A 12,067-nucleotide genomic window follows, 5' to 3' on the forward strand; every position below is an offset into this window, starting at 1 on the left:
AGGACCTGGTGGGAGGTAACTGAATCATGGGGGAAGGTTTCCCCCATGCTGTTCACATGATGGTAAGTTCTCACAAGATCTGATGTTTTTATAGGGTCTTTCCCCTTTACTTGGTTCTCATTCTTCTCTTTCCTGCCACCATGTGAAGAAGGACCTGTTTGCATCCCCTTCTGCCAGGATTATAAGTTTCCTGAGGTCTCCCCAGCCCTGTGGAATTGTGAGTCAATTAAACCTCTTTCCTTTATAAACTACCCAGTCTTAGTCAGTTCTTTACAGCAGCATGAGAATGATCTAATACAATATCTAAACCCTTTAGGGTATCTACTTCTTTGTTGATAGATCTATGTTCTCAACTGATATGGAGGCCCTTTACCAATTAGGTCCATTTACCTGGACCAAAATTATAGCTTTATAGGTATTAGCCTATTTAACTCTTACAACAATTGTATAATTATTTCCATTTTTTAGACAAGGAAATTGAGGTTCTGAGAGATTTACTAACATTTCCAAGCTCACAGAGCTAGTGACTGGTGGCAGAAAAGCCCAAACATTTTACTACTAATTGCCTTGTCTATTTTTCTGTCCCCAGGGTGTAGCACAGTGCATGTCAAATGATACATGCTTGAAGAATATTTGGTGAATATTCCACATATATTGCCCTGTTCAAGTGACAGTTATTAGGCACGGCATTTTTCAGTATTTTAATTAAGCAGCAGTTAACACATACAGTGCTATGTACAGATACGGTCACAAATGTAAAATATGAAGCAATGCTTTCTATTCTATTTGAAAGAGTTCAAACCTCTGATTTCTTATCTCTAATTACATTTAATCCAGGTAAAGTCACCGTGTGAACAGGAAAAGACTGTGCTTTATGTAGTCCAATGCTACTCAAATATTAGTGCTATATATTTCCCTGGCAAATAGGAAGTAGTGTAGTACAGGGCCAAGAATATAGGTTTTAGGATCAGACAGAACTGGGTTTGAGTTCCATGTATCACATTAAATTGGTCATGTGACCTAATTTAAAACAGAGAGGATGGTAACCACTTTCCAAGACAGTTTTAAAGATTAGTGTGCACACAGTATACATTCCAGGGCTCCGTCTTTTGCCCCCAGTGATGCTAATGGCAAGAGGGCAAATATTTAAAGGAAAAAAACAATTGTTCATAAAGAGAAACTCTCGAAATCTCCACCTATTTGCAGGACCAATTAAAATGGATGCTCTCACAACTTTAATTATCTTAGGAAAAAAGACACAAGAAGCTGTATCTCAACATTTCAAATCTCTTGCTCACATCGGGACAAACATGGGCAAACTAATAAAAAAAAAAAAAAAAAAGCACTAGGCCACTCTGTAAGGAAACCTTCCCATTATTCCAAGCAAATCACTTTGCTTACAGATCAGGGGCAAGCGGTAAGGTCTAATCCTTCATCATTAATGGTGAGAACATCAGACAGAAAGTCAGGAGTCCCGGACCTGCCATCTTAAGGGTGACCTTGGACAAGTTTTTAAAGATTTGATATTCATTTATTCAACAAATACTTACTGAGTGTTTGTGAGATCCCTGTCCTCATGGAATTTATATTCTAATGGAAGAAGAAAGAGTTCATATAATAAATAGATAAACATAAAGATAGGCAGGAAGAAGTCAGCAGACAGTGGTAGGTAATTTGCAGAGAATTAAGACAGTAATAAAATAGATAGTGACTGAGGTGGCTAATTTAGGCTGTGCAGTCATTTTAGAAAAGGAAATATTTAAGCTAAAATCTGAGGAGGGCATTTCTCCTTTCTGGACTTCTACGTCCTTTTCTGTAAAATATGACTGCTGAACTGGAAGCTTTTCAAAGTCTCATCTAGTTCTAGGAATTTGTAATTTCATGGCTATTGGGGATATATTACATAGGTGTGTGCACACATATTTTTAAATTCAAATATTATCCTATATTTGGTTAAGTAAATCATGAACTTCGCTTTGAAGACATTTAAGGTAACAGTAAATTACGTGTAAGGCTCTAAATGTAGCTTGGCATACTGGACTTCTGTTACTGTTCTCTGAGCTCTGAGAGGCAAGGGCATATTTGACTAATATTTTGGAAATATAGCCAAACTGCATTCTGGAAAGGGTTAACATGTTCCTGAATATTTCAAAGTAGGCAAAATACGTGCATTTGTAATGAGGTTAGAAACTGTCTTAAACTAATTCTTTTGGTGATCACTTACAACCACAAATTCAGACATACTGAAATTTTAAAAGGTGAAACTACGCCACATGTTCTTTTTTTACATAAAAATGGGGAAAAAAGTTTGAGGTGATAAGGTATGGAATTTCTTAAAGGAAATAACCATATTTTGCCCCATATTTTTCATGCACCAGTTAGCTAGAAAATTACAAAAGCCAAAAAACTCAGATAAACCATACCACAAGGATTAACACATTCATCCCCTCCCCGCTGCCCTCACGTCCCTGTCTTTCTCCCTCCCACCCCAAGCTGGGGCGTATTTCTGGAATGAAATAAAAGCCTCTCAAACTGTTAAAAAATGAGGACCTCTGAAGTTTTAATTCTGTTAACTAATCATTAGAAAACTAGAAATTACTGTCTCTCCGAGAACCAGTGAGGTAGCAAGAACCAGAGACTCTGTGTTTAATTTTGCAGGAGCTGGCTGGTTTCCCAGCAACACACTGATTTGTGGGGCCACTACTTTGGGCATCTAGAGAATAATTAAATATTAAGTCTCTCTCCGATGTGTGCAAAGTCTGCCTAAGTGGGTTAGCCGCCACAGTGAAGGTAGCAGTCTCACATTTTTTGGTAATTGAACATTGCAATATCATCATCTATTCTTATCCTTACTCGGTAAGAACTCGTCTCTGTCCTTAATATCACCCAAAGTACCTCTGAGAACAAAGGGAATAGAGGGAAAATGAAAAAAAACAAGCGCTTGTCCGGTCAACACTTCACCTAGGGATCTCCTAGGTGTTTGGGATATGGAGATGCAGAGTGCAGTTTAATGTGGGTGAGAGAAATGATGAGGGGGACACGCCATCCTCTATCTCCTCTAGTTCAAGCTGCCATTTTACACACCAAGCAGCCAGGCACACTGATTAAGAATCTTCCTCCAAATTATAAAACCAGTGGTAGAGGGAGGATGGACACACATACTGTCTGTCCACTAGAGCGCTGATCTTTCTAATGCTCTCAAGAAAGGTAACACAATTTTTGAAAAACAGTAATTTAAGAGACAATTTAAACTACGGGCATAGCTTTGTAACATTCCAGAAGTTGCTGGTGTTTCTGTTCTAAACGCAATTTTTTCTGCATTCATCCATCAAGTAACAAGAAGTTATTAACAATTATAAATCATATTCCCCCATCAAATGCACCTGTCCTTCAAAATGGATTTCAATCAGTAATGCCAGAGAGACATCTTTAATTTCTAAAGGAGGCGGGGGCACTTGCTGATTGACTTCCGGAGAAGACTCTAGATAGGTGAGTAGCATCATTAAGCCATTGTGGTGGCTTTCTTATTTGCACTACCACATATTTAACAAATCTAGATCATTACATACGAAGAACAGGGAAAATGTGGTTACCTAAGGGGAAAGCAGAGAGGAGAGAAAATGAAAACGGTGAGGGGATGTGAGATGACTTGTACTAGAGTCATTCCGAGGCTCTTGGGAGAGATTTCCTAGGGGGCCTGAAAAAGTTTCCACCACCACAGAAGAAATATTGGTGAAATGCAGTTACATATGGATTTGGCAAACGAGAGAAAACAGTTGGCATCTGTAACAATAAAGTCAAGTCAGTTTAGAAAGGTGCTCAAGAAAATAATCTTAATTACAAGCCAAGTTGCTTTAAGTCTTGGTTCTGGAAAAAGTTAAGATATCCAGGAACTAAAATCTCAAAAATATTCAGAAATCTTTGTACTCATATAAAAGTTACAACTTGTTCCTTGAGTAATTAGAACATTAAGAAAAGCTTAAAAGAAGAAAGAGCAAAGATGCTCATTTATAAAGAGCTTGGGCTCAAATATCAAAGTGTATGTTCTAGTCTTTCAATATGTCAGAAAATATGGACATTTTCTCTTTTCCCAACTTCTACACTGTTTCCTAGAATCTTTAGAATATTAGGAATCTGACATCACATAAAGTGAGGCTGCAACCAGAGAAATCAGCTTCATCATCCTGGCAGGAAGGGGACACTGATTGAGGTTGAGAACTTGAAAAGTGAAGGCTGTAAGAGGAAAGTCCATAACTGTAGTCACATTCATTTGCTTCAGGACCCAAGTCAGAACCTACAGTTCCACAGAGCAAAAATAATGTGATCTAATTTAGGGTTTACCCCAGGGATGCCACATGAACCTTCATTTTTGCTAAAAACAAACACATCTCTAACTTCTATGCCCTGTACCTGGAATAGAGCTTACGGCTAGCCTGCTCTTTAAAAAAAATAAATTGCAAGTGGTTTCCTGAAGTAATTCAAGGCAAAACGTTGAGACTGCACATGTTAGAGTCACAGTGCTTCAGAGAGAGGAAGAGAGAATGATTCTGATATTCATGACTTTTTAACTACAATCCACTTCAGCCATTTGACAAGACTAAATAATTCTTGATAGGTCTATCTTTTTTGAATCTCAGTTTCTCTAACTCTGAGAGCAAACAATAGTACTGACCTCTCCATCTCACAGAGGGAAATAAGACTATATCTGATAATAATTATAAAGATATTCTGTGATGAGCCCCAAGATATTCTTAAAATCTGATTCATTTTTCTAAAGTTATTTTTCTTTAAAGTAATAAGCATATACATTATAAACTTGCTTTAAAGTTAGAAGGTAGAATGAGTTGAAGTTAGACCTCTAGGAAACTCTTTTGCAATGGAGATTATCAGGGAAGTCCTGGTTTCTAACACTTTCTGACATGATGGCCTAACCCTGCATGCTAAAGCACGTGATTAAGATTCCCAACTCTATGTCCTTAGGAAGCATCAATTTAAAATTTAAGCCAAACTTCAACAGCCATCATGTTTCTTTGATTTAAAAATTAACATTCTTATGTATTCACAATCAGTAGAGATTTAAAATCTGAGTATGTGCACAGGATACTTAGAGTCAAAACATGGTAAATATATCCTCTAGGGCTTCAGTTTTCATGGTGGTGGGAAAAGAAAGCTTTTAACAGTAATGAGTAATAAAAATAATTATAAATAATTAAGGCTCAAATATGTGGAATTCAAGGATCCATTAAGCTTGCAATGCTCAGAGAAGGTTCCAGAAACAAGAAGGACTGAGTAAGCCTTGAAGTACCACAAAGAGAAACTAAGATCTGTGTCTCTACTAAATTGTGTCTATCTAAATATAGGGAGAAGGGTCAGCATTTTAGAACCTGGGCAGAGCATGAAAGAAATGAACTAGCTAAACTGTCCACTGTATTTCCATTCAAATCTGCATTTTTCCTGGGAAAGAGTAGGCCACTATAATTAACTGATGCTGTGGGCCATCCTATCTCCTATTAAGAGAAAAATAATGTCCAAGCGTTCTGTGTGGAAGACATCATCTACCATGCATATGCATGTTCAAGCATATGGAAAAATAAAAATAAACTTTGTTGCAAATATTCAACTACTAAATAGCTGATTGATAAATATATTGGAAAGTTTATATTACCAAGATGATTAGCCAGTTGACAGTAGTTTAAAGAAATCAAGAACTGACCTCTAATTATTGTGTTTTTTTTGCCTTTAATTATTTTTTTTTTTTTTTTGCCTTTTGAGATGGAGTCCCACTCTGCCGCCCAGGCTGGAGTGCAGTCGTATAATCTCACCCACTGCTATCTATGCCTCCCAGGTTTAAGCGATTCTCCTGCCTCAGTCTCCTCAGTGGCTGGGACTACAGGTGCGTGCCACCACGCCTGGCTAATTTTTGTAGTTTTAACAGAGATGGGGTTTCGCTATGTTGGCTACGCTGGTCTCAAACTCCTGGCCTCAGGTGATCCTCCTGCCTCTGCCTCCCAAAATGCTGGGATTACAGGTGTGAGCCACCCGCCTGGCCTAATTATTGCTAGTAAGAAAAATAATCATTCTGACACTCCCTTACCTGTCTCTGGGGCCAAGAGGCTTTGAGAATGGCTTCAGTTCTAAAGAACACGAGGAGCTTGCTGTCCTCCTCAGTCAGGTGAAATGATTGACCCAAAATCTGCAGCACGTGAATGCGGGGTCGCACCGGCCAGGCGTCATCAGCACAGAAAGGCCGCAGCCACTCCAGCAGGTCCTCAGATGAAACCAGATCCTCTCTGCAGGGCAAAAATCCAGAGGTATGTGTAAACTCCTAAGTCTTATTTTCCCCCTTCCAGTACTCAAATGTGGTCACCGACCTAACCCTTGTTTGCTGGATGACTTCATCTTTTTCCTCTTGAAAGGAAAAATTTTGGTTTTTAAATGGCTTATAGCAAACTGTATTAGGTATTTAAAACCTATGTAAAATGAATGTAATTTTTAAACAGCATCTTATTAAAATGAGTTATATAAAGCAGACACATACCCTTGGTTAGTTTATTTCAAAATTTTATAACTAGTAAGACTTATTTCTGTTAATAATACCAATAGTGCAAGATTCCATTGTAGTAATTTTATATACATGATTACTAGTTGACAATAATTAAGCGAAGTAGGTATCATAAGTTACTTTTTACAGCTGAACCAACAAACTTTAGGGAAGTGATATAATATGCCCTCACAAATGTATAATAGTATATATACCATGGAATTTATGCAGCCATCAAAAATGATGAGTTCGTGTCCTTTGTAGGGACATGGATGAACCTGGAAACCATCATTCTCAGCAAACTGACACAAGAGCAGAAAATCAAACACCGCATGTTCTCACTCATAGGTGGGTGTTGAACAATTAGAACATGTGGACACGGGGGCGGGGGAGCACTACACACTGGGGTCTGTTGGGGGAAACAGGGGAGGGACAGCGGGGGGTGGCAAGAGATAGCATGGGGAGAAATGCCAGATATAGGTGAAGGGGAGGAAGGCAGCAAATCACACTGCCATGTGTGTACCTATGCAACAATCTTGCATGTTCTTCACATGTACCCCAAAATCTAAAATGCAATAAAAAAATGTATAATAGTGCAGTATGACCCCAAAGCTCAAGTTCGCTCAAGTTTGTTCTACCACTTTTCTCAGATGATTGGAATTTCAATATGTTGTAAGAGTATCAAATTTTATACTACAAAAGTAAAATATGAATACTTGCTTATTATAGGACTGTGGAGTTTAAAATGTTTCAGAAAAGGGGACAGTTTGTACAATGTTCCATCTAGTACTGGAATCTCTTTTCCTGTAACCCCAAATGAATATCTTCTTTGATTATGTCAATGGATTATCATCTATAACTCTGAAGGGGTTATCCATAGAGAAGACTCACTTCCACAGGGGCTTGGAGACCCACGCTAAAGCACTGAATTATACAGGTTTTGTTGTAACTAGATCCTTCTGAGGATTTTAGCTATAAATCACCTAGACTGAGTACTGGTCTAATTTACCTTAAATCAAATCCCATGCTCTGATAAGATTACAAGACTTTTTTTTTTTTTTTAACTTCTGAGAATAAAATTCTACAATGCCACTGAGTATGTCTCTCAGTATGTATTATTTAATATACTTGTCAAATGCTATCTTATGGCAATTTAAAAGATAGACTTATTTGTATTTAAGAGTAACGGAAACTACAACATACTGTGTACAACTGGTTTAAGAGTTTCCTAAATGCGGCAAGTCAGTTGTTAATTTTACCTTTAAGACTCCTTAATATTTATCAAAAATGGAAATAATTAGGGTGCAAGAATAGAATGCTACAAATATTTCTGGTGAACCTTTTGCAAGGTGAACAGACAGCACAATGTAATAGAAAGACCATTAAAAAAATGACAGCCCTAACTGAATCCTGGCCACAGACTTTCCCAAGAACTCTAGATAAAAATCATGAATATTATCCTTCCCAGGTTATAGCGACACAGACAAAGGTCCCAAGAGTGTGTCCCCTGGAGTCTGTGAAACCAAGATAGCATTTACAAAGCACCTAGCAAATTATGTGGCACAGAGGAAGTGCTTAATAAATAGTAACCATCATTGTCATAATAAGAATCATCACAATAATTATCAGCAGCATCAAAGCACTACAGTTTGTGCTTAATGATACAGAGATTTAAAATGTTACATGGTCTCTGCCTTCAAAGAATTAATAATACCCTGGAACAGCAAGACTTTACAAGTGACTATTATCCAAATCACTAATATAAAAGTGAACAACTATTTTGGAGGGAGAGTGAATAGAATCCCGAAAGGCTTCAGAGAGGACGAGGCATCTGAACCGGATCACAAAGGATAATTAGCATGTATATAAATGGAAGTGTGGGAAAATATAATCCAGACACAGAACAGCGAGAAAAAAAAAAACAGCAAAAGAGTTCAAAGGACAAAGAATGTTCAGGGAGAGATTAAAGCACAGATGTGTGGGTGGTAAATTAGGTGACAGAAAGCTAAGGAGGGAGAGGCCTTCTCATCTAGGTAACCAAGAGACTGAATACAAGGCTGAAAAGGCGGTGCAGTTTAATTCTTTGAAAGCACAGGCTCTGGAGGTGTCTGGCCCAGACCCAGTGCTCACGTTTACCACTTCCTGACCATGTTACTTTGACCAAGAAGTCACTCAATAGATCAGAGCCTCAGTTGCCTTATTTGTATACTGGAGATGGATGGCAACACTTTCCTCATGGGGCTGTTGAGAAATTAAACAGAAACATAAAATAAAATAATAAATGCAAGGCATGTAATACAATGCCTGGCATATAACTAAGTGCTTCAATTAAAAGTAACCATTATTATTAAGGGTATCTGATTTTTTTTGCATGAAGTGGGAATGATAGGGGATTTCTGAACAGTGAAACATCAAAATCATGTTAGAGATTAGAGAAAGGTATGGGCCGGGCAGACTAAAGCACTTTTGATGAAGGCCTGAAGCCGTCTAATTCAGGAAGAAAGTAATTTAAAGTTCACTTCTGACAATAAATCCTAGCCAGTTTCACATAAAAAGAAGCTGATTTTTTTTTTGGCCCTCCTACCCAAGTGCCAGGAAGAGATAAGTAGAAAAAGCTAGAATGTGGGGAAGCGGTTGTCATGAAGACAAGTTGGAAGTTATAATAATAAGCAAAGCCCCCAATATGGTGAATAAGAATGAAACAATATTAATAATAATAACTTCTGAAGGCTTAGTATGCACCATGAATTATACTTCATCACAACTATCTTTTCCTTGTATACTGTTATCATCTCCAATTTGTGGATGAGGTAACAATCTTGGATTTAAGAATTTGCCTATGGCATTTTGAGTTGGATGACGTTTATCTAAAATTTTAAAAAAGATAAAAATAAAAAATTTGTCCAAGGTCACAGAGTAAGTAGTGGCACCAATATTTGAACTGGAACTATCTGCCTGCCTTGTCAATTACTACACAATGCTACTGAACTAAATGAATATATTCCAGAACAGTGTGGCAGCGGGTTAAAATTACTCAGCTATGATGAGATATAGATTATTACTATAATATTTTCCAGTTACTAAATCAAATTAATTCATTTTACATTACAACTTACTGTGTAGCTAATAACATCTGACATTCTAGAGGAACATGCTTTTATTTTGTGTTGATAGTTCAAATATATAATAAAATTGTGAGAACTCCTTCCTAATATAGAAGCATTATGTTCTAGAAGCACCATGTCATAGATGCACTTCACTAACAGTGGTGCTCGATACAACTACACAGAAATGAAAGGCTGCTCTTTATTAAAAGCTGTCAAGGACGCTGACTAGACACTATCTCCTCAAGATTCTAGTTTCAAAATTGCTTACATTTTGATTTCAAATTGAGTTCTTAAAATTCAGTTACTCTTATGGTTCAGCAAATATACAAACCAATACACACAAACATACACAAAGGGAAACAGAGAGCAAGAACCGTGATAAAATGTTAACGACTGACAAATCAAGGGGAAGAGTATATTGGTAATTTTTTTTTAATCCTTGTCATTTTTATAGGTGCTTGAAGTTTTTCAAGATAAACAGGTAAAAAATAGCAATTATAACTTTTATGATGTAAAAAACTAGAATAGGAAGAAGGAAAGTGATTCCATTTCTCATCTTTTCTGAAAGCAAGGAGAGGAATCAATGAATTTAAAAATTAAAAAAGAACAGCAGTATTTCAAAGCATATTTACTTCACTATAAGGGTAATGCAATTGATTTTTAAAAGTCATAAAAATATATTTTGGGAGGCTGAGGCAGGTGGATCCTGAGGTCAGGAGATAGAGACCATCCTGGCCAACATGGTGAAAACCTGTCTCTACTAAAAATACAAAAATTAGCTGGATGTGGTGGCATGTGCTTATAATCCTAGCTACTTACAAGGCTCAGGCAGGGGAATTGCTTGAACCAGGGAGTCAGAAGTTGCCGTGAGCTGAGATCACGCCACTGCAATCCAGCTTGGCAACAGAGACTCCATCTCAATTAAAAAAAAAAAAGTCATGAAATAGGTAAATGAGAAAATCTCTCATAATTTCACTATAAACATATAGACAATTGCTTCCAGCTTTTTCCCTATAAGGAGGATTGGGGAGGGGATATTATACTGCAAAGGATAATTTAGTACACTATTTTTAAAAATTAGCTAATAAAGGAAACACACATGTAATCAGTTTTGGTCCAAAAGATAAGAAGTCATGTAGAATACATAAACAGCTCTATTAACAGAAAAGAACAGCAGCAGCATCAATGACAACAAAAATGTGTTCACTGAATGACTAATTTGAGGCTGTGTTACTCTGAGGCAGAATGGCTATTCATCTGGCATGTCCCTATAATGTAATGTAGCCTGAAAGGACATTCACAGAAGTACAAAAAAATGGAAGGGAAATGTCAACCAAACAAAGGAAATTATTGAATCAAAGCAAGAAGACAGATTTTAAGAATATAAATAAGTGAATCCTCAGTAAGAGAGTTTTTGGGTTCTGCATGGCATACACATACAAAGATAACCCAAACTTAAATTCAAATAGTTAAGGTCCATTAAAGGAGACGGTAAATATAAAAGCATTTTATAAATCATGATGCACTAATCAAAATAAAATGTTCTTATTTGAGAATGCAAGAAAGCAAGCCTGCATTCAAGCAAGCAAAACACACATATTTGAGATTTCTTTTAAATGTAAATGCCATAGAATTTGAAGTCTGAAGGGACATTAGGTCTCTTTCATATTGAAAGAATCTGGCAACCAGATTTTGTGGCTGGCTTGCACAGTAGATGCCAATGCTTCAAAATTAAGGAATTTCACAGACACATACACAGAGTCAGGACGTTCCAGCTCCTGTTTAAAAACTGGATGACAGCAACACAGTGGCAAAAACAAGCTTCGGCCAAGGCAGCAGCTGCCTCCTTTAGACAAGGCCTGGCTGAGCCTTCTGCTTCCCTCCAGGCTCTCCCACTGCCTACCTCCTCTGAAGCCCAGCGGAGGGAGGGAGGGAGGAGTACATACAAGTGAGCTAACAGTGAGGGACACCAACACTCATTCCACGTAGGTCCTGTGCCTCCATTAATAAACTGACCCACATACTATGCACACTTTCCTCACGACATATGGAGCAAGTGGGGCAGGTTATTTCCCAGGAGAATGTCTTCTATTTATCAGCTCCCATGAAGCAGGGGCAATGGGCAAGGAATAAGAGATAATTGCAAACAAACCAATGTGTGAATGATACTGCAGCAATATAAAAAGGGTGGCTTTAAGAAAATCATCAAGTTACATTAAAAGAAAAATTTCTGGAAAGGTAAGGATTTTGGTATGCACACAATTCCACTTCTTTGTGGCTGCTTTCAAATATATGCCAAACCAGAATATCTTCCTGGGTTCCTGGAGAACTGTAGGCATAACGAAAATAAGAAAATAAAAGAGTATCTTGCTGGGCTTCACTCATCAATGAAAGCGTGGGCACACCTTGCTGTAACACG

The 12,067-nt window shown here is 37.5% G+C and overlaps 1 protein-coding gene across 2 annotated transcripts in view; it reads right to left on the bottom strand.

Moving 5' to 3' along the window:
- The window catches only part of NBAS (NBAS subunit of NRZ tethering complex), a 381,587-nt gene that overhangs the window by 44,835 nt on the left and 324,685 nt on the right, over positions 1-12,067 (bottom strand). For both annotated transcript variants that reach the window (XM_017526040.2, XM_017526057.2), the window contains one exon: positions 6,095-6,290. In XM_017526040.2, the coding sequence (XP_017381529.1) occupies positions 6,095-6,290 (196 nt within the window). The remainder of the gene's footprint in view (positions 1-6,094; positions 6,291-12,067) is intronic.

This window comes from Cebus imitator, unplaced genomic scaffold (assembly GCF_001604975.1).
Source record: "Cebus imitator isolate Cc_AM_T3 unplaced genomic scaffold, Cebus_imitator-1.0 Scaffold1, whole genome shotgun sequence".
NCBI lineage: Eukaryota > Metazoa > Chordata > Mammalia > Primates > Cebidae > Cebus > Cebus imitator.